General features: G+C 32.3%; 4 protein-coding genes across 4 annotated transcripts; 2 read left to right on the forward strand and 2 right to left on the reverse strand.

The window, feature by feature from the left end:
* The first annotated feature begins 4,247 nt into the window (after positions 1-4,247).
* On the forward strand, positions 4,248-7,357 carry LOC120118628 (serine/threonine-protein kinase STY13-like). Its single transcript, XM_039138648.1, has 6 exons — positions 4,248-4,782; positions 4,998-5,130; positions 5,669-5,864; positions 6,224-6,348; positions 6,455-6,613; positions 6,914-7,357. Exons 1-6 carry the CDS (start codon positions 4,652-4,654, stop codon positions 7,232-7,234), a joined length of 1,065 nt encoding a protein of 354 aa, XP_038994579.1. The 5' UTR covers positions 4,248-4,651; the 3' UTR covers positions 7,235-7,357.
* A 1,786-nt stretch (positions 7,358-9,143) lies between these two features.
* Positions 9,144-13,512, reverse strand: LOC120118357. The gene is made up of 7 exons (XM_039138405.1): positions 13,499-13,512; positions 13,271-13,401; positions 12,984-13,045; positions 12,554-12,841; positions 12,329-12,448; positions 12,022-12,225; positions 9,144-9,212 (listed from the first exon to the last, which is right to left on the reverse strand). Exons 1-7 carry the CDS (start codon positions 13,510-13,512, stop codon positions 9,144-9,146), a joined length of 888 nt encoding a protein of 295 aa, XP_038994336.1.
* A 502-nt stretch (positions 13,513-14,014) lies between these two features.
* LOC120118629 (SAGA-associated factor 29 homolog A-like) lies at positions 14,015-17,446 on the forward strand. The gene is made up of 9 exons (XM_039138649.1): positions 14,015-14,231; positions 15,387-15,480; positions 15,626-15,702; positions 16,088-16,197; positions 16,301-16,383; positions 16,483-16,536; positions 16,747-16,900; positions 17,069-17,082; positions 17,238-17,446. The coding sequence occupies exons 1-9, from the start codon at positions 14,114-14,116 to the stop codon at positions 17,338-17,340; spliced, it is 807 nt and encodes a 268-aa protein (XP_038994580.1). The 5' UTR covers positions 14,015-14,113; the 3' UTR covers positions 17,341-17,446.
* A 107-nt stretch (positions 17,447-17,553) lies between these two features.
* Positions 17,554-20,546, reverse strand: LOC120118627 (probable methyltransferase PMT9). Its single transcript, XM_039138647.1, has 7 exons — positions 20,138-20,546; positions 19,815-19,979; positions 19,540-19,722; positions 18,825-19,419; positions 18,495-18,607; positions 18,144-18,364; positions 17,554-17,998 (listed from the first exon to the last, which is right to left on the reverse strand). Exons 1-7 carry the CDS (start codon positions 20,387-20,389, stop codon positions 17,680-17,682), a joined length of 1,848 nt encoding a protein of 615 aa, XP_038994578.1. The 5' UTR covers positions 20,390-20,546; the 3' UTR covers positions 17,554-17,679.
* Between the last annotated feature and the right edge of the window lie 1,415 nt (positions 20,547-21,961).

Raw genomic sequence — 21,961 nt, forward strand, 5'->3', positions numbered from 1 at the left:
TGAGAAAATTGATAAATATTTTATATATCGTTATATTTTAATTTTAAAAATATTTATTATTATTCTAAAATTACTAATTCATCAAAGATGCTAATTTTTTTAATACAAAATATTGCCAATTGGAATGTTTATATTTTGAATTTCTAAATCCTGTATCAACATTATAATAATCATGAAATATTAAATAAAAATTGATTGACTTTTGTTCCTTGAATTTCTGAAATAGTTCAAAAAATTCAACTTCGTTGAGGTTTGGCCACTAAACAAAGAAACTATAAAAACAAGGCAAAGTAAAAAAAAAAAGTCAGAGGAATTGAACTTCACTCCGGCAAATGATGGTTTGACACGTCATCAAATTGGGGGGTAAATAAGGAAACTTGTGCTTTAAAGTATCAACTAAGTAATTACGTGGCAGCTGACTGACCACAACCGGATGTCGGTGAGTTAACACAAAAAGGTCAACGGTAATTGGTAATTAATTCTTAATAATTAATAACCTAAAATTTTTTTGTATCAATATCAAGGTTGATTTTAGTTGGAATTTTAATGTTGACCGATTAAGTAAGTCAGATGTAAATGCGTTCAGCTCATTAATGTAGATATGCCAATTCTGATTTAAATTTCAAAAATTTAATTTGATTTACATAGTTTAATCTATATAAATATTTAATAATTTTATTTAAAAATAAAAATAACTTTAATTATAATTTAAATTTTTTATTGGAATCATTAAGAAAAATTCCTTTATTATTAGATTGTTAAATCATTAAAGATAACTTGCATGATATATTAAAATACTAAAAAAATATCACCCGTCGCTCTATCTTTAATAGTTTATCTCTACCATCGTTCAGTAGTTTTACACTGGAAAGGCCGTCGAGGGCTTCTTCGTTCATATATGGTTGTGGAAAAAATATTTTTTTATTTTAATATTTCACCACTAAAAATTTAATAAATTTTTTGCGTGTAATATTTTTATGGGTAAATCACATCATTTATCCATTGATTATCTTCTCACTCCTATTTTGGTCATGAAAGCTTAGAAATTTTTAATTTAACTATTCAACTTTCAAATTGCTCATGTTTTAATCACTCTAATTTATTTTATTAATAATATTTTGTGACGTGGTTTTTTTGTTTTATTAATATATAACTGAAATTTAAAAAATAAATTTGAAAGTTAGAGTGGTTACATTATGAGTAATTTGAAAGTTAAGTAATAAATTAAAAAATTAAACTTCAATGACCAAAATAGAAGTGAGAATATAAATGAGTGTTGAATAATGTAATTTACTCATAAAAAGTACAAAGTTTTAGTAGTTTCATTAAGTTTTTAACGGTGAAATACTAACATAAAATAAAAATTAAACATTATGTATGATTTAAAAAAATAAAAATTAAATATTAAAACAGACTAAAACTGATAATTTAATTACTAAACAAGTAATTTATCCTAAAATTTATGTTACACTCCATAAGAATGCAATGACATTAATAATTATCTTTAAATAATGCATAATAGTTTTAGTTTGATTAATTCAATCATTATTCAAATTTTAAGTGTGGTATATTACATGCGCAATAACTATTACGATCAATTATCTATGGGGAGTGGATGGTTATCGAAGACCGGACACATGATTTTATGTTAGAAAGAGAAAATTTATAAAATTTTAGATGGATGAACTTAAACTTATAAAATTTTAGGATTGACGAAAACACATTTTCAATTAAAATATATATAAAAAAAATCTCAAATATAAAATAATTTTAAAATTTTATGGAGCGGCTGCCCCCACCCACCCTCCTCAGTTTATCCCTGGATGGTTTTAGAAATATTTTTTAAAATTGTGTCTATATATATATCAATCACATAATTTTTTTTATATAAAATTTTAGAGTTCATACAATTACTAATTAAAAAAAATAGATTTTGGATAAACACACTTCTATCTGACTTAAGCATACATCAGGCAATGATTGATTAATTTGTTAATATCAATTTTAATGCATAAGACGACTTATTAATAATGACAAGTCTAATTTGCTTACGAAGATGATCTCTTATTCATGCTTATAAAGAGGCAGTGGTGGTAAACTAGTAGTAAGATATAGTATGACCATTTGGATCGGTATTAAAATAGTTGATTAAGTTTTAATATCAATCTATTTTAATTATGTTAAATATTTTTAATATGATATCTTTCTTTTTTAAAAATGTTCAAGGTACCGAAATATTAATAGGGGCCGAAATATTATATTGTTTAAGAAAAATATAAAGACTTATTAGGTATTTAAAATCGAAATTCAGCATGAACCAAGAGACCTTAGTAATTAAGAGATTGTTGTTATCCTTGAGGTCCCGAGTTCAAGCACATATGTAGGGGTATAAGTGTTCATTGTCAAATAGTTGAAAGTTTTTGTACAAATATTACCTTATATTCATCCTAAATTAAAAAAAAACTCAGAACTCAAAATTCAAAATACAACTTCTAATTTATCTAATATTTAAACTTACAATGACTTAAATTGTAATTAGACCAAAAATTTAAGAACACAAAGTTATCATTCTTTAGTTCGACCCCAACTTGATTAAATATTTAATAAATCTTTATAATTTTTAAAATTTAAATATTTATTTTTACATGAATCAAAATATTATTAAATCAAAATTATATTGAATATACAAATTTTAACAGAGACAATTCCTTGAGCCTAAGGGAGCTCCGTCCCTGAAGATACCTTATATATATATATATATATATATATATATATATATATATATATATATATATATATATATATATATATATATATATATATATATATAATTATTATGTTTTTGAGTTTAACTACGTTAAAGAAGAGTAAGATAGGACTCGTAATTTTTTTCCCGTTGTATTCACATAACATTCTTTTAAAAAATATTATTAAATCTCATTTATTTTTGACATAAAAACTTAAAACCTGTCAATAATTTATCTAATTATTTTATGTCCTTTATTTTTTTCTAATTCAAAGAAATAAAGTTTTTCTTTTTAGATTGTTTTTTAAAAGGGTTATTCACACAAATGATCACCTTATGTTTGAGTTTTGTTTATTTTTTATCATTGATTTCAAAAAACATATGATATGATCGCTTTTATTTTCATTTATTTAAGATGTGATCATTAAGGGTTAATTGTTGTTAACAATTAACATAATATGTGACGTGATAGTTCGTATAATCACACATTTGATCCCTCCCATTTATATATTCTCTCAATTTATTCATAATTTTAAATAAATTTCAACATAAAATATATATTTTAAATGAAAATAAAAATAAAATATTTCAAGTTAAATTAATAATAAAATATATTTAATAAGTTAATAAAAAAATTATTTTTAAGTTAATATATAAAAAATATTCTGAATTTAAGGATTTATACACTAAGATACAATATATATATGACATGTTGTCTACTTTAGACCAAGCAATAGTCTTGATTTGAAATAAACAAGAAGGAGATTTGGTAAACTTGGGGGGCATTGATGCCATTATCCCATTAAAAAAGAAGAGTAAAAACCAAGACAAAAGTAAAATAAACAAGACAAAGATTCACAAATAGGCGTGAAAGTTCGATCGAGTCAAGTTGAAAAATTTTAAATTATTTGAGTTGATGAGTCATATTTTACAACTTGGAGTTGATTTAAAATTTTTTAGAGTTGATTCGAGTTTATAAAATTCGAGCCTTGATTTTAATTTAAATGATTTTTATGATAGTATACAATCAAAACATATATAACAATCTATTATTATGTGTTTTTTTTAATAAAAAAATACAATACATGTATATTTATATCATATGTGATATATATATATATCATATATAATTAAGAGAATTGACTCAAACTTAAAAATACATCAACTAATTATTAAAAATTTTAAGTTATTCGAGTCGTATTTTATAATTAGATTTTAACTTTCGAGTTATTTAATTTTTCGAATAGAATCTATTTTGTGCACCTTTTCACCATAGTTTCCATTACAGTATAATGAATACAACCGCGTTGAAAAACGAAAACAACTCTCCTTCCTTTCAATCTTAAATAATCAATCTTGATCAACACTCTCTTCCCCAATCCTCCATTCAGGTCTTCCTTTCAACCTTCTTTATAAAGTTCAATCCTTCCCCTTTTTTCACGGTTCACTCCTTCACTAAGAAAGAAGAAAAAGAAGAAAATTGCATCTTTTGTTTTAATTTCCTTTTACTTGTCTAAGTGCTTCATTCTTAGCTGAAGGGTCTTTCTGATTTTCTGTTGTCCCTCTTTATTTATGAATAAAATTTTGCTTTGTTGGGACTTTTTTTTATCATTGTCCACCATTAAAGGACAGTTGCTGATGGGTTCTTTTGGATCTGAAATCCATGATTTTTGGGATGGGTTTATTGTTGTAAAACTGTGAAAATAAGTAAAATCCAGGGTGTGAGCCTTTGAGTAGCAGTAAAAGGCATGCCTTTTGTTACATTATTTTTATTTTAAGCTATGAAAAGTTATGTTTTTTAAGTTTAAAATGTGGGATTCTTTTTTTCAAAAGAGTTTCTTTTTGATTGACCAATAAATGGAAGTTCTTCAATTATTGTGTTAAAGCAAAGGGTGGTTTCAAAAGATGGGATCTGGAAATGGGTTTTTTTCAACTCATGATTTCAATTTAGATGCTAAATGGTTGATTGATCCTCGGCAGCTTTTTGTTGGTCCTAAAATTGGTGAAGGAGCTCATGCTAAAGTATATGAAGGAAAGTAAGTTAATTTTCTCTTTGAAATTCTAATTAAGTCAATTTAGTAATTCCTTCTTTTTTTTGGGTCTTTTAAATGAATCCTAGCCATTTAGAACCATTTTGGTGTAAATCTTATTGATAATTTGAGTAGATATGATAATAATTTATAAAAAAAAATTGGATAAATTTGATCATTAATGCCTGTTATTACATGACAGTTAACTTGTGTTTTTTTAGATACAAGAATCAAAACGTTGCTATTAAGGTTGTTAGAAGAGGGGAAACCCCCGAAGAAATTGCAAGGAGAGATGGAAGGTTTGCAAGGGAAGTTGAAATGTTATCCAGGGTTCAACACAAAAATCTTGTCAAGGTTTGTTGATTTTGCCATTGGTTCTTGTTGCTGAATTTTGTTGTTCCGGGTTAGAGTCGATATTGTTGATGAATATCGGTCAATCGATGAAGTTTTGGGTTAATATATGCGCTATGGCTCGCATCATATCAGAGCCTGTGAAGAATCATTAGCAATGCTGTTGATTGTTGCTGCTAACTGTTATGTACTTTTTGGGTTATAGTGGAAATTGGCTTGTTAAGTTTTGTTGATTCATTACATATACTATTGATTCTTTTTGTGATTTTTATGTTCTTTCGGGTTTATAGTCAATATATTGTCGATGAATATCCATGAAATCCGGAAGTTTTAGGTTATATTCTGCGGAAGTTGTGTCTTAGCAGAGCCTGTGAAGGTTTGTTGAACCATTATATATCCCATTGATTCTTGTTGCTGAATTTTATGTTCTTTCGGATTAGGGTGGATATATTCTCGATGAAAATTCGAAAATCCAGAAATTTTAGGTTATATTAAGTTGAAATAGGTTCGTATTTTAGCTGAGCTTTTGTTTGTTTTCCAGTTTATTGGAGCTTGCAAGGAGCCCTTTATGGTGATCGTAACTGAGCTCCTACTAGGTGGGACATTGAGGAAATACCTTTTGAATATGCGACCAAAGTGCTTGGACATGCGTGTAGCTATAGGATTTGCACTCGATATTGCTCGTGCAATGGAATGCTTACACTCGCACGGGATCATTCATCGGGACCTGAAACCTGGTATGATTATAACTTTTTTCCAGGCACACTTTTATATTCATCGAGTTGCATTCACTAGATCCATACTACGTTGCTGCTCTTGTATTAACTGTGACTAACTGATAAGAACTAATTTTATAATGATTTCTTATTCTTACGGAACGAATGTTTCCTCTTTTTAAACGGAACGTAAACCTCTACGTCATACTTTATTGTCAGTGTTAGAGGGATTGCATATGTTATTTATGATTCCGATTTCCGAGACTAATTTAAGCAGACATAAATGAAAGCAATATCAATCTTTAAGCCAACCTCATACGATATTGCATTATCACCTTTTATAGGTTTGCATGATCTTGATATATTCTTTCCTACTGCAGAGAACCTGATCTTGACAGAAGACCATAAAACGGTTAAACTCGCGGATTTTGGTTTGGCTCGTGAAGAGTCATTAACTGAAATGATGACAGCTGAAACTGGGACTTACCGTTGGATGGCTCCAGAAGTAATATACTGATTATTCAGAACTTAACAGCGATAAATTTTCCTCCGTTTAAATGTCGGGTTTTCTTTTACGTTTGAGATTCTGACCCCTTTAAATATGCTAACAGCTATATAGCACGGTCACGTTAAGGCAGGGAGAGAAAAAACATTACAATCATAAGGTGGATGCGTACAGCTTTGCTATCGTTCTGTGGGAACTCATCCATAACAAGTTGCCGTTCGAGGGCATGTCGAATTTACAAGCAGCCTATGCAGCCGCTTTTAAGGTAATGAATGGTGTGTAGCCATGTCCTGTAGTGATAGTCTCGAGTACAAACTTGTCAGATGCCCTTTTAATGGATGAGAAATTATTATACATTCGGTTCATGAGGCTATCAGGCGGACTTTAGCAAGTCTAATGACGTTGAATCGGAATCAAATCAGAATTAAGACTCTTTGCTCATACTTGCTGTCGTAAATCCAGTTTCATGTTTCTCGAAATGTCACCGAATCATGTGTTTCTTCAAATGCAACTAGGGTATTCTGATATAGGCATATTGGTCTGAGTTTTAACTATGTTGTTTCAGAATGTTCGACCTAGTGCTGAGGACATTCCGGAAGATTTGGCATCGATCGTGACTTCATGTTGGCAAGAGGATCCGAATGCTCGGCCCAATTTCTCCCAAATCATACAGATGCTATTACACCATCTCTCGACCATTACACCACCCGAGCCGTTGATGATGCCTCCCAAAAGAACAACATCCGAGAATGTTGTGTTTCCACCAGAGTCTCCGGGAACAAGCTCGTTGATGGCCGCTAGAGATGATATAGCGGAAACCCCGAAAGCCGGCGAGGAAGACGATAGGCCGAGAGGTTTCTTCTTCTGCTTTAACAAGTGTTACTGATCCCTTCGAGTGCACAAATTTGACTTTCAAATGGTATTATCACCATATTAAAATTTAGGGAAAGTTCAATAAGGTAAATTAGTCTCAATCTCTTAGATATTAGAAGCAAAACAATGTTAGCAAAAAGATGTCAAAATTAATGAGATGAATTCTGTTAACTATACAAACCAAGCAACTTTAATCAATAGCAGATCCAAAAATATATTTTACTAATAACATAAAATTTTCAAATGATGTGGGCACAAATAAAATTTCAGGGTGGACACCGTCAATAAAATAAGTAATTAATCTAAGAAACCTTTAATTTCAGAATGGGTACGTGTTCAATCTTATATACATGTAGATCAATCATTGATTTCGGCGATTAAGAGACTTGTTATTATCTCTCGAGGTCTTATCGCATATGCCATGAGTATGAATGTTCACAGTCAAATGATTAAGAGTTATTAAACAAATATTATCTTCGATTTATAAAAAAAAATATTTAATATTTTTCATTTTCTTATTTTATTAAAAATTTTGAATTAAAAGAAACTTAATACATTTTTAATATTTATATTAATATATCACATATTATTTTAAATTTAATCTTATGTGATATAATTTATATTTCATATACAAATATAACCAAATAAAATAATTCATAACAAAATTAGAAAACATATCAAATTAGTGAAACCTTAGATGTTGAAGTTCAAACTTGACAAAAATAAGGGTAAATTACATGTTAAGTACTTAAATTATCAGTTTTGATATGTTTTAGTATTTAAACTTTATATTTTTAAAACTATACCTAAACTTTAGTTTTTATTTCATTTTAGTACCATACCTTTAGAAACTTTAGTTTTTTGTTTCATTTTAGTACCCCGTTCAAAATTTAATGTTAAGTTTTTTTAAAAAAAATTGAAAGTTTAGTACTAAAATGAACAAAAAATGATAGTTTAGGTACTAAACGCGTTAAGTTTTAACGACGGATAATAAAATGAATTGAAAACTATCGTTAGATATGGTTTTTGAAAAAATTGAAAGTTTAAGTACTAAAATAGGCCAAAACTGATAATTTAAGTACTAAGTGCGTAGTTTATCTTAAAAATAAAGGTAAATTATACCGATCATCACTGAACTTTACTCTATTTCCTATTTCACTCACTGTACTTTAAAATCGTTCAATTTCATCACTGAATTTAATTGATTGATTTTGTCATTCAGCCGTTCCCCCCACTAACGGGAGTTATGACGTGGGAAAAAAAGTTAAAAGAATGGGTAAATGCCTTTATCCTCCAAACCCACCATCACAACTCAATTCTTCTTCTCCGCCGCCTCCTTCCCTATCCTCTCCTTTCTCTTCCTATCGCTTGAAACCCCCGCCTTCTGCATGTTTTTATCCACCTCCCACACTATAAATATCACCTACTCCGAATCCCTCTCCTTCACTATTCTTGTTCGTATCATTTTTATCCCAAGAAAAAGACATGAGAGAGAACCGCAATATTAATCTTCCACCAGAGTTCAGATTCAATCCGACCTACGAAGAGCTCGTCGTTAATTTCCTTTAACGCAAGGCCGCCTTGTTGCCGTGCCACCCCGATGTCATCCCCGATCTCGACCTCTATCCCTATGACCCATGGGAGCTCGATATGGTATATATATTCCATCATCCAACCGTTCCACTTTAGTTTCCTTCTTCTTTTTTAAGTGTTTCTGAATGTGTAGGTAAAACTTTGGGAGAGGAAAAGCAGTGTTATTTCTACAGAATTGGGTAAATTTATTTGGGTTGCGGTTGTGGACTCGGTGATGGAAGCGGATGGGTCCAATTTGGCGAGAGTAACATCATCAACGTTGGAGAGAGACGCAGGGGATTGACAACGAGATTTTGCTTCGAGTTCGCATTTCTCTCAGTGTTTACATTTTAAGCATACTGGGTTTCATCATCTTCATCCTCCATTACAAGAGCTTCATCAGTTGATAAAAACATCAACTTTTTACAATCCAATAGGAAACAGAAAACAGAAGAGAACAAAGAATAAGAAGGAAACGATGGGGAGAGATAAAATCTGGTCAACACTGGTCTTACGTGGCAAGTTTTATAATTTAAAAAAGCCACGTGAGCACTCTGTTAAAGGGAGAAACGGCTGAATGACCAAATCAGCTAATTACTTAAATTCAGTGATGAAATTGAACGGTTTTAAAGTACAGAAGTGAAATAGGAAATAAAGTAAAATTCAGTGATGATTGGTGTAAGTTATCCTAAAATAAATAAATTTCAGTTTTGTGATAACAAATTCTCATATTGATTTTAGGGTTAATTATGTAAATAATCACTTATATTTGTATTTTGTTCACTTTTGGTCACTGATTTCAAAAAATATATGATATGATCACTTTCATTTTTATTTAATTAAGATATGATTACTTTCATTTTTATTTAATTAAGATGTGATCACCCCGAGTTAACTGCCTTTAGCAGTTCAATATTTTGATATAATCACAAATTTGATCCCTGTTATTTATATATTCTCTCAATTTAGTCCTAATTTGATATAAAACTTAAAGGTTGAACTCTTATTTTAGTCCATTTATTATGCTTAATTTTGTGATTGTTGTTTTTTAAAAGGTAAAATACATTCTTAAATATTAAACTTTGACCATATTTTTATTTTGTTCATTGAGCTAAAAGTTAAAATTGTAGTACTAAAGTTTTCTAATTCATTTTAAGTCATCAAACCGTTAATATTTTATCGCAGTTTATGATGTGATTTTTTCTTTTGTAAAAATATCTTAAATCCTTTTAATTATCATCTACCAACGTATGTGACATAAATGATATAACAATGTTTACCTTTTATCCCACATTTTCTTTTCAATAATTTTATTTTTTTCAAAATTCATTTAAAATCAATGAAAATCAAGTCAAAATTTTAATCTTATAATGCTCAAATCTCTGTCGATAATGGTCTGATGAAATTAGTTTCATAATATATTATTTTTCTTATTGAAAGCAAGTTTCTCACTACTTAAAATTTTGGTTGACCACATCCAAAATCATTAAATTAGACAAAGTTTTTACTCCTCTAAGAAAGAAAGAGATAAGTGTTAAAGTTTTGTGAATTTTATATATTTTTTGACAAAATTAAATTTATAAATGATAAAAATAAATTTATAAGTGTCTAGAGTGACCAAAGATATAAGAGAATGTGATAAAATGATAGTTGATAAACAATATAATTAGAGTTACTTTACCATAGACATTAGTCGAATAAATCTTATAGTTAACAAACTAACATAATATATTTAAAAGTAGGATTATATTAAGAAAATATGTAAATAACAAGGACCAAATATGTGATTATATCAAAATAGTTAATAACAGTTAACTCAAGGTGACCACATTTTAGTTAAATAAAAACGAAAGGGACCATATCTTATGTTTTTTGAAATCAGTGATCAAAAGTGGACAAAACACAAATATGAGTGATCATCTGTGTAGTTAACCCTCGTTTTTATTATTATTTCCGTGAAAATATGGGGTACTCACATTTATCTTACCGATAATAGTTTTACAACTAGGCCTTGGTAGGTCCATGAATATGTTAATAAAATCATCTGTGTAGTTCGAAGATGAAGAATGTCGGACATAGCGACCGGAAGTTTAAACTCGGTCGGGATGGGGGTTGGGGAAGAAAGGAATTTTAGGGCATACCTTTGCCACTGGTGTAATATAACATCAACACAACCCTTCGTTATGACCCGTAATCATTTTATATGGTCACGGCCTAATCCTTAATAAGTTGAATAATTGTTAGAAAGCAGCTAACCTCGACATCTTCTCATATTAAAATCCAGACCCCGTCCATGAATCAAGTCATTCTGGCATTTTAAAGAAGAGTTGTCTGTCATAAACCAGAAAAAAAAAAGAAAGAAATATGAAAACTGAGTTGAAATTAAAGCTCGTTTTGTTTTTACCTGAATCATACGCCAAACACATCGCCATGCACTTCGAGAGAACACAGTAGCCCTTACATAGCTCCAGCAAATGTTGTTAAAATCAGCCTCATTGCCCCAATAGCTTTCCTTACATTACCACTGCAATTGTTAATCACAGTTATTCATGCGATGAAACCTTGGAAACAAAACAGGGTCCAGTCATTCCATTCATCGAGAAATAACATGATCCAATGAGCAAAACAACAACATACTTTTCTCAATCTGGGTTTCCCTGAAAGACTGGGATCAAATGAAAAGTTTGAATCTTTGGGAACCAAAATCAACCACCCGCCTCAAAATTCATCCCAGGATTTTATAGCCAACTGTTTAAAGATGAAAATCACGTCGAAGTTAATGTTTCTTCTTTGTTCTTTTTCTTAGACACTTGATTTGATCGATTGAAATTTGGTAAATATTATCAGAGGGTTCAAAGGGAGATCCTTGATTGTTGCTGTGTTTTTAAGCATGCCAAAAAGGAGATGTCTTCCCTTAGTAGGTAGTCTGTCAAGAACAATCATCCAAGAAATAACAGAAACCTTGGGAATGTGCCCCGAATGTCACACAAGTCTATCCCAAGTCACCTTATCACGACGTACCCTCAACTCATTTCAAATTCCTCGAATAGAAGAGCAAGATCCCCCCAGCAGCCCCGTAACCAACATAGCCCTATGACGAAGCCGTAACAAATTTCTCCCAGTCCGATGCAGTTTTGGGGACACGATAGCTGCCAAAAAGAATTATATATTTTTTATAATATAAGCATGAATCCAGACAACACAAACTAAACCATCTTTAAGCAGCACCTTTGGAATCAACCCAATCATGCAGGATTGATTCCAAAACTTCAAATTCTTAAGACCAAGCTCTCCCTCAGACTTAGGAGAGTAAACCTGCGACCGACCAACTCTAGCTCCTTTGGCAGGCTTGTCCTCACCCTTCCAGAAGAACTTAGAGCAAATTTGGTTAATACGCTTAATGATCATGTCTGGAAGCTTCACTTGGACACTCTAGAAATTCTTAATGCTGTAAATGACGGCACGGATAAGCTGAAGCCTACCAGCATACGGAAGAAGATTAACCTGTCACCCTTTCAATCGAGGAATTCTGAACCAGGGGAAGACAATCCTTAACAAACAGCCTCTTCGCAATAAGAGGGAGACCCGGATATCTGACCGGAAGCTTGCCACCTCTAATACTCGTAATCTCATGAATCGCTTGCAAAGCATAATCCTTAATACCAGAGGAAAAAAGCTCAGATTTGACTGCATTCAACTGTAGCCCCGAAAACTAGTAGAAAGCTTTAAGGACATCCCAAACGCCCAAAATAGAATAGACAGTGCCCTTGGAGAAAACTAACAGGTCATCCGCGAAGCAGAGATTAGTAAGCTGGACCCTATGACACTTCGGGTGATACTGAATAACACCATGCACCGCAGCTTTATCCAACAAATTCGATAAGACATTCATAGTGATAACAACAAGATAAGGGAACAAGGGGTCCCCTTGCCTCACCCCCTTCGTCCCTTTAAAGAAATTAACCAGACCACCATTGAGGGAAATAGAGAAAGGAGTGGTAACACACTCCCGAATCCAAGAAATCGTAATATCAAGCATCTCAAGGGCCTCCAGAACAGCGAGTAAAAACCCCAATCAACAAAATCAAACTTTTTCTACAGACCCAACTTCGAAGCACACCTAGGCGAAACAGAAACACGATCATAACACTTCACTAGTTCTTAAGCCATAAAAGTGTTGTCCATGATACTCCGGTAAGGAACAAAGGCACTCTGACTCCCAGAGATAACCTCTGGAAGAAACCCCTCAAGCCTGAAAACCATAATATGGGTAATGCATTTATAAACAACGTTGAAACTTGAGATAGGCCTGAAATCCAACATGTGTCGAGCATTAATCTTCTTTGGCACAAGCACTAAAGTAGTCGCGTTGAAGGCAGACAACATCTTCGAGGACTCAAAAAAAAATACAACACAGCTAGAATGAAATCTTCCTCAACAATATCCTAAGCCACCATGAAGAAGTGAGAGGAATAACCATTCGGTCCAGGAACTTTATCTGAGTCCTGAGCAAACATGACAGTCTTGACCTCCTCCTTAGAGTCTCTTCTCTGCAAATGACCCTTTACCACATCAGAAAAAGCAACTCCCAACAGCTCCTTGAGAAAGCTAACATTAAACCCAAAACAGAGTTATTCCTTGACCCTAACATCTTTTCAAAAAACGAGACATCTTCCTTTGAAATTTGCTCATGAGTATCCAAAACTTGGCCCTGCTCATTCAACAGAAATATTTTAATTATATTATTTAATTATTTAAATAATATTAATCAAATTTAAATAATTAATGTTAAACAATTAATGTATTTAATTCATAATATTTATTTTGAATACTTTGAGAGGATTACAATATAATATATATTCATAATTTTTAATTATTAATATCATACACACTTCTTATATACACATAGATGTCAAGCTTAAAATCTTTAAAGAAATATTATATTTAACCATTAAAATTATTAAAATAAATTCCTAATTAATTATAATTTAATTCTTAATATTTACATATTATCGTAAACAAAAGATCATTTCGTTTTGTAACACTCTATCAACTAATTATGAAATTAAATATAATTTAATTACAATTTTTCCACGTGTCAGATTAACACAATATCAACAAAATATGGATGAAAGCAGAACAAAAAAATAATCAAAATTATCCACTGATTTTTATTTCCTTTTTGGCCTTTCTTTTAACATTATTATAGATTTTTATTTGAAAGAGGAAAAGAAAAGGTAAAATTAAGGATTGTGATGAAGTAATCTGGCGAAAGAGACAGCGTTGTATTTCCGGCGAAAATAGGAAATAATATTGAACGATGTCGTCGCCGGACATTGCTTCAATCTTGGAAAACTCAAGGGAACTCGATCGGTTAAGGAAAGACCAAGAAGAGGTGCTTGTTCAAATCAACAAGCTTCACAAGAAGCTCCAAGCTAGTAATTTTTCTCAGCTTTATTTTATCCCTTTAGCTTCAAATTTTATGATCTTGGTTTGTTCCATATTATCAAAATATGTTGTGTGTTTTTTAATGCTTTTAAGTGGTTTGGCTCTCTGGGTTTTTAGTTTCTTTTATTAAAACATGTTTTTTAGGTAGGTTTAGTTTTAAAAAGAGGTTAAATTTCGTTGATGATGGATTTTATCGGATAAGGGAGTTATTTCCATTATACATTATTATTGCCGATTGTTTTCATTTATGATTTTCTTTTTGTTGGTTCTTGAAGAAAAAAAAGACTGGAGTAATGTGATCAAATATAAAAGGAATAGTTTCTCTTTGTAGTTTGAACTTAATTTGAATCTAAGTTGTGGTTTAAAGTTTCTTGCTAGCAAGTGTTTATGTTAATTTCGGTGCGTAAATTTTTTGCCTTCTTTGATCGGAAAAATAAGCTATTTACCTGAAATGGCTGTTCAAGGGGCTTAGTTTTCATGGAGAAGGCAATTGTGTTGTTTAACTCATTACATACTTGTAAATCCATATTGAGAGTGGTTGGTTTTGTATACGTGTAGAACAGTGTCCAATGCTTCATGTGTAATTACCTTGTAGCCGGCGAGCATCGAAATATCCATTTAGTTGCTTTAATTAAGATTTCATTATTATCATACAATAAACCTGCTCCTGATATCTATTTTGCGAAAATGTTTTGATTATTTTAGTTGAGAATGTTAGCATGAAAGAGGACCGGATTCAGAATATTCTACAAATTTAACAGCTAATGGTATTTAATTGCAACAATGCGGAAATGAAAAAATTTGTTGTCGATTCATTGGGGCTTAGGTTGATCTGTGGTTTCTTGGATCATAGAAGAAGTATCATAGAAGGAGTTTTGAGATCCATAGTCATTGTCGGTTAAAAGCTATATTTGGAATCCATACAGGATGCATTATTTTGAATCTCGGGGAGTCTATCAAAGAAGTGAATTATTACACCTTTAACAGTTAGAAAACTTGCCGAAACCCCTGGATGTAAATGATTAAGCATTGTTTTATCGACTTAAGAGTAGCTTTTCATTCTTTGTTGTACTTTACTTTTTTGTGTTGTGTTCTTTATTAGCTGATGGTTTTTGCTAACTTTGAACTTTTTTATAACTATGCAGCTCCCGAGGTAGTTGAGAAACCTGGTGATTCTTCATTATCAAGGCTAAAAAGCTTATATGTTCAAGCGAGAGATCTTTCGGAGAGAGAAGTAGCGTACGTCCATTATCTTCATTCAAGTCTTATACCATTTTCTTTATACTTAGCAATTAACTTTCTGGTTTGGTTCTGTAGGACTTACATGATTCTCATTATCATATTCCGTCATTTATGAATATTCACTGTTTTTGCATTGATACAGGATTTCCAGCTCGTTACTAGGTCAACTTGACACTTTTCTGCCATCTGGACCTCCGGGACATCAACGAAGAAAAATGGGTGTGTGCTACACAGCATGTCTGTATGAGACATTTCTGTTGCTTTTTAACCTCTGTATCAAGTTTTCTCTTTGCATGACGATATTCAGGGATCTTAATATTTGCGTTCTTATAATGCTTTATTTATGTAGTAGTTAAGAGGATGTTAAGATATGGCTGTAATTTTCTGCAGTTTGATTTTCTCCATCTTATTCTGTTTCTCTCTCTTTCCTAGACTCGGCAATTAGTTGAAATTATGAAGTGTTTGTGATCTTTCCATTCTTTCGGATCTAGAAGGTTGAATATATTGTGGCAAAACAAAAGTGATTTTCACGTTTAGATTTGAGATACTATAGCTAGCGAATCTGAACATCCTATTTATGTAGCTAATATTAAACAAATTGCAGATGGTACTGATCAGAAAAGGAAAAGAATGAAATCTGATTCAGATATCTCTCGCATTTCTCCTTCTATGCGGAGTCATATTGAGGCTTGTGTTAGTCTCAAAGATGAACAGGCAAGCTTGTAGACCATAGTGCTCCATGCAGCTGTCACAATTTATTCGATCATTGTTTTTTGATCTTGGACCTCATTTACTTTACCTTCCTTCTTGTACTCAGGTAGCTGCAAGGGTCACCTCAGATGCTGAAAAGGACGAGTGGTTTGTTGTGAAAGTAATAAATTTTGATGAGAAAACGAAAGAGTAAGTACGATTCATATCGGACATTTCATTTTGGCTCGTGTGAGAATTCCATTTAGAATCTTTTTTATTCTTGTTTGTAAATTGAATCTCCATATGCAGATTTGAAGTACTCGATGAGGAGCCAGGTGATGACGAAGATGGTGGTCTCCAAAGGTAAGCTTTTATGCTTCATTCTATATCATTCTTTTTCATATTCATTACTTTTTGGTCCATGGAACTACCGTGTTTTATTTGTTATGATGATCGAGACAGAAATTTGCGATTACATCAAGGGTTCAAACATCTTATTTCTGTTTTTCAATATTTTATATGGCTGGAATTAGTTGATCCAGAAGATCTCGGTTTCTGTTATTGCGATTTCAGGAAGTACAAGCTGCCTGCATCTTGCATCATACCGTTCCCCAAGCAGAACGATCCCTCTAGTACTCAAGAATTCCCTGCGGGGAGACATGTTTTGGCCGTTTATCCGGGAACAACTGCACTCTATAAAGCAACTGTCATCAGTACACCTCGAAAGGTGACTATTCCAACCATCACCGTCGTCATTCAATACTCAATATATATAATTTCGGATTATTTTGTATTGTTTTATGTTCTTTTATACATTTGCTAAAACAATAAACTGACTATGAATCTTCGTGTGCATACTCATTGGGGGGTTATTCAACATACCATATCTTTACAGAGGAAATCCGACGAGTAAGTGACATCCTCCATTCCGATGAGTAAAAACCCGTATTGTTTTGCCCATTTGTGTTCTTCCCCATAAACGATATAATTATTATCAATAATAATAATCTATTATTTGTTATGTGTTGCTGAAATGCATGACCATTTTTTCCGTTTTCGTGTAGGTATTTACTGGAATTTGATGACGATGAAGAAGACGGAGCTTTGCCACAGAGGACGGTGCCGTTTCACAAAGTGGTTCCATTGCCGGAAGGGCATAGACAATGAGATGTGTGTATAGAAATATGTATAATGAGTTGGCTTTTTAAACATGTCAATGGATCTTGATTTTAATGTATGGGATTAGTAATGAAAGATTGACAACTTATATCCATTTTTGTTGCTTAAAGTTCTTTAATGCTTCCTCATCAGTAGGTTTGGGTTGCCATTAGTAGGATTAAATAAGTGTCAAATACGAGTATATGTCTTGAATCGATTTGTTCAACTTTTTCTAAGACTCAGAGCAATATAGCAATCGGCAAATGCAGGGATTAAAGTACACCGACCACCATAAATCAAGGGAAGATATCGGGCTAAGAAAATACATGGGAGGGAAAAGATGTAAATTCACATCGTCGTAAACCCATCATCACTCCACAGCTTCTTTCGTGCAATTAACACTGTTTCCTCGTCAACAGATAGAGCATCGGTTCCTGGTTGAACTTCGGATAACCAAGCATCCCACCGCAATGCAGGGATAAATTTCTTGATATGACTTATAACTGAGCTTTTATCCCTCATAATGACAAACCCACCTGGCCTCAGTATCCTATCCATTTCAATCAAGAGATCCTCTGCACTACAACCATGCTCCTCAATCTCAGAAAAGACTGCCCATGCATGAAGAAGATCATATGCTCTTGGGTACGTAGAAAAAGCTTCGCACCTACAAAGGCAAAGATGAAAGTATGGTGCATAGTCAGGCCAGGGAAGATGACTAGACATACCTGATTATCAGAACAATGATACATGACAAAAAGATGAAGAAGATGGAATTAAGGATGTATCAATATATAAAAGTTTAAGCATACCAATCATGAACAGCACCAATCAGGCCTCGGTCATAAATAATTTTCAATCTTCCGGACATTTTAACAGGAGCAACATTCATTACCCAGACATCTTTATCTTTAAGGGCAGCAGCAAAACCCCCAAGGTTTGAATTCATATCCATGATATTTCTGAAGGAATTCTTCTCTGTAACAGACTTCATCTGCTTCCAGTATCCAATCACTCTAGAATGCCATATTCTCTGTACAATAAGCGTATCTCAGTCATCAAAATTCCACACTATGTAGTGGAAAGCAAAAAAAAAAAATCTAGATGAAGAAAGAAGAGAAAACTACAGCACATGATATTCCCCTATGATCTTAGAAACTTACAGTATCTTCAAGGAATTCCTCAGCACTAACACCGATTTCTTGAAGGCGAGGTGGTGCTGCAGTAAGCCTTTGTGGCCAAGGACGTAGTCCACTCCATCTTTCTTTGTGCATCTCTGCAGCATCAAACAAGGGTTGAGTTCACCCTTAAGAGTTCCGATAATGTTTCCAATTTTTGGGGCAGCAACTTACTCTCATATTGTTATTAACATAAGATGTGATCATTTATGAAGATAAACCATATGAAATGTCCATCGACCAGTAAACAGAATTTAGAATAAGAAAGCATTCCGCAATTATCAATGTCATTGTATGCACGGCAGTTCAACTTACTTGCAGAGTAAGGAGTGATGCATGCATTCATAGACACATTCCAACTGACATCTGGGTCGTCGCCAGAACTGCACAAAGGAGGCCGAGTCCCAGGATCTCTTTTCAAATAGCAACTATTGCTCAGAGGCTTAGACCATATAACAGTTTGGCCTCGCTTTGCAGCAACTTTCCAGCACATTCTTTTCAAAAGGCTGTACATTGCATTCCAGATCTTTCGATTTTCCGGATCTTGTTCATAGGCTTCAGGCGAAGAATATGCAAAGTACCCTCCAGGTCTCAGTAATCTATCAAGTTCCAATAGGAGAATACCATCTCTCTGAAGCCAGTCTATTCGGCATCGAGAACAATGAGCTAGCTCAAATGATCTGCTTGGGTATGGAAGCCTTTTTGTTCCCAACACACCAAGTGCTGAAGGGATACCCCTTTCTAATGCAAATTGTATTTGATTCTCATGTACATCATTAGGTGCAAGGGACATGGCTATAATATCAAGTGGTAGGAGATAGGCTCCAAAACTTGCAACTCCACATCCCACATCAAGAACATTTCGTATGTGTCCGCCATTGTGAAGTTTATCACCAGGAAATTTCAGCATCTACACAAATAAAATGATTCAACAGCAAGCTACAAACAAGTACACAAGTGTTTAGAAAGTTGAAATTATTAAGTTCAGTCAATATAAGAATCCTTAACCCAGTAAACCAGTAACATATACCTGAGCAAGACCAACGATATACTTATCAGCACCATCATGGAAATGGGTTCCGCCACCAGGAAACTTTATTTTCTTCCCATCAACAATCATCCAATGTTGATCCGATTTCTCTTCCGCAAGATGTGTGTGGGGAATATTAGCTTTCCACACTTCATCTCTACTAGCAGGCCATCTTATAGGGATCTGAAATTCTAGCATCAATTACGTTGGTATTGAAACTAACTAAATTACATCAAGCCACACTCTCAGACTTAGCAGAATGAATCATCACTAACCTTGTAACCTTTCGGTGGCGGAATTAGGCAATTGTAACGCCGCTCCGGCGGCGGACAATGCCGCTCATAGTGTTCCATTACTGACAAATTAGGCTTTAATTTCAGCTGGTAAATAAGGTTTCTATCTAAGCAGGGTATCAACTCAGAATATTTTATGTCACATATCTGTAACTCATAAAACACCCTCATTTAAAATCCAAAAGAAACACAGTGTAATTTGTGATACAAAGAAAAAAAAAACAAATGAACAATAAAAGAAAAAAAATACTAAAATCGATAACTAAAAGGAAAAGAAATTTCGGCTAATAAAATGCAGAACTTACAGGGATGCTTTTAGGAGCTTCCGGATAGTACCTTTGCTCGTCAAGCAAATCAACCAAATCTCTGTGCCTTGAAAACCGACCGAAAACCGGGTCGGATCCATCCAACAGAGAACCATTTTCATCGGATTTCCTCGACCCAGGAGCAAATGAAGATCCACAGTACAGACAAACCAATCCGAGAGCAGCAATTAAACCGATTAAAATATATGTCAATAATTTCGTAGTATGAATTTGGCCGTTCTTTTGCTTCATTTCGTGTACTTAAAATCCCAAATTCGACACGACCCAAATATAAAACCCTAGAATTAATTTTCCTTTTAAATTTTCTTGGCTGAGCGTTGAAGTGAGAGTGAGAGCTAAGGAAAAGCTCTGTCCTCCCAGATTTAGCTGAGCTGATATTTAGCTGGATGGAATTAAAGAGGATCCGGTGTTTTTTTCTTTTATATATATATATATATTTTAACGGTTCTTACGGATGATTGTCTGCAGTCGAGTTGATTCGTTTGAAAAATATATGACCAATAATGTGATTACATATGGCAAGAATATAGATGTCAGCGTTTGCATTTGACTGAGAAATGACTTGAGGAGGACTGAAAGGTCTTTGTACATGTATGAGCATATTACAGTGTATTCGGTTTGCTTTTGCTTTTTCTTTTTTCTTTTTTTAAATCTCGAGTGGATATATATATATATATAATATTTATTTTTAGGATAAAATATACAAATAATCTTTGAATTTTTATAATTTTGTATTTTGGTCACCTAATTTTTAAAATTTTTAAAATTTATAATATAATCATCAAAATTTTAATTTATTTTTATCCTTATTGTTACCCGTTAATTTTTAGTCATGTGTCTGTTAACATTTTTTTTTGGCATGGCAGTTAACTCTTTTTTTTTCTTCCCCGCCTCTTCCTCTTTCTCCTCATCACAGAGATTTCAACAAATTAAAAGTAAATAAAACTGGTAAAAAAGAGAGTAAAACCATGAAGAAAAAAAATCTCAACTTCACATACCTGAAAAAGTGTGTAGACACTCATTTTCGTCCGAATTTTTATTTTTTTATTATATATATATATATATATAATATAGTATAACTTTTGCAAATATTTTTGAAAAATATAATATATAATTTTTAGAAAATGGTTTTTGAAAACATATAATATACTGTTTTAAAATCGGTCTTAAAAATATATATATTATATAGCTTTGAAAATGATTTTTGAAAATATATATATATATATAATATAGTTTTTTTGCTAAAATATATAATATAGTTTTGAAAACATTTTGAATATATATATATATAATATATATATAATTTTGAAAACATTTTTGAAAATATATATTATATGATTTTCAAAACATTTTGAAATATATATTATATTGTTTTGAAAACATTTTGAAAAAATATATATATTATATAGTTTTGAAAATGATTTTTGAAAAATATATATAATATATAATTTTAAAATATTTTTGAAAATATATATTATATAGTTTTGGAAATATTTTTGAAAATATATTATTATTATTATAAAAACAAAATACACAACATCAAACCAAAACCATAACATGAGGACATCATCGAACACAACGGTGAGCAACCAAACACAACATCAATACAAAACCATAGCCAGCAACACCAGGAGAAAAAAAATACGAAGAACACAACAACATCAAACCAAAGACAAACACCGAAGCAAAACCAAGCAATAACACGAAAAAAATAATAAAATCAACAATAACAAACACAACCACTTGCAAAATAGGGAAGGATAAGCGTTGGTCGTGGCTTGGAGGGAGGAACGGCCGTCGAGT

Source organism: Hibiscus syriacus, unplaced genomic scaffold (genome assembly GCF_006381635.1).
Source record: "Hibiscus syriacus cultivar Baekdansim isolate YM2019G1 unplaced genomic scaffold, ASM638163v2 tig00110328_pilon, whole genome shotgun sequence".
In the NCBI taxonomy this organism is placed as follows: Eukaryota; Viridiplantae; Streptophyta; class Magnoliopsida; order Malvales; family Malvaceae; genus Hibiscus; species Hibiscus syriacus.

Excerpts from the sequence above, each read along its gene's own strand:
- LOC120118628 (XM_039138648.1), top strand. The coding sequence starts at position 4,652 with ATGGGATCTGGAAATGGGTTTTTTTCAACTCATGATTTCAATTTAGAT. Across the intron at positions 4,783-4,997 it reads GCTAAAGTATATGAAGGAAA|ATACAAGAATCAAAACGTTG; the intron begins GTAAGTTAATTT and ends GTGTTTTTTTAG. Across the intron at positions 6,614-6,913 it reads CCTATGCAGCCGCTTTTAAG|AATGTTCGACCTAGTGCTGA; the intron begins GTAATGAATGGT and ends ATGTTGTTTCAG.
- LOC120118357 (XM_039138405.1), bottom strand. Across the intron at positions 13,046-13,270 it reads TAAAGTTCCTGGACCGAATG|GCTTGAGGGGTTTCTTCCAG; the intron begins GTTATTCCTCTC and ends TATGGTTTTCAG. Across the intron at positions 9,213-12,021 it reads TGATTGGGTTGATTCCAAAG|TTGATGTTTTTATCAACTGA; the intron begins GTGCTGCTTAAA and ends GATTGTAAAAAG.
- LOC120118627 (XM_039138647.1), bottom strand. The coding sequence starts at position 20,389 with ATGAAGCAAAAGAACGGCCAAATTCATACTACGAAATTATTGACATAT. Across the intron at positions 19,980-20,137 it reads AAGCTCCTAAAAGCATCCCT|ATATGTGACATAAAATATTC; the intron begins GTAAGTTCTGCA and ends TATGAGTTACAG. Across the intron at positions 19,420-19,539 it reads ATATCGTTGGTCTTGCTCAG|ATGCTGAAATTTCCTGGTGA; the intron begins GTATATGTTACT and ends TTATTTGTGTAG.
- LOC120118629 (XM_039138649.1), top strand. The coding sequence starts at position 14,114 with ATGTCGTCGCCGGACATTGCTTCAATCTTGGAAAACTCAAGGGAACTC. Across the intron at positions 16,198-16,300 it reads TTAGTCTCAAAGATGAACAG|GTAGCTGCAAGGGTCACCTC; the intron begins GCAAGCTTGTAG and ends TCTTGTACTCAG. Across the intron at positions 16,384-16,482 it reads TTTGATGAGAAAACGAAAGA|ATTTGAAGTACTCGATGAGG; the intron begins GTAAGTACGATT and ends CTCCATATGCAG.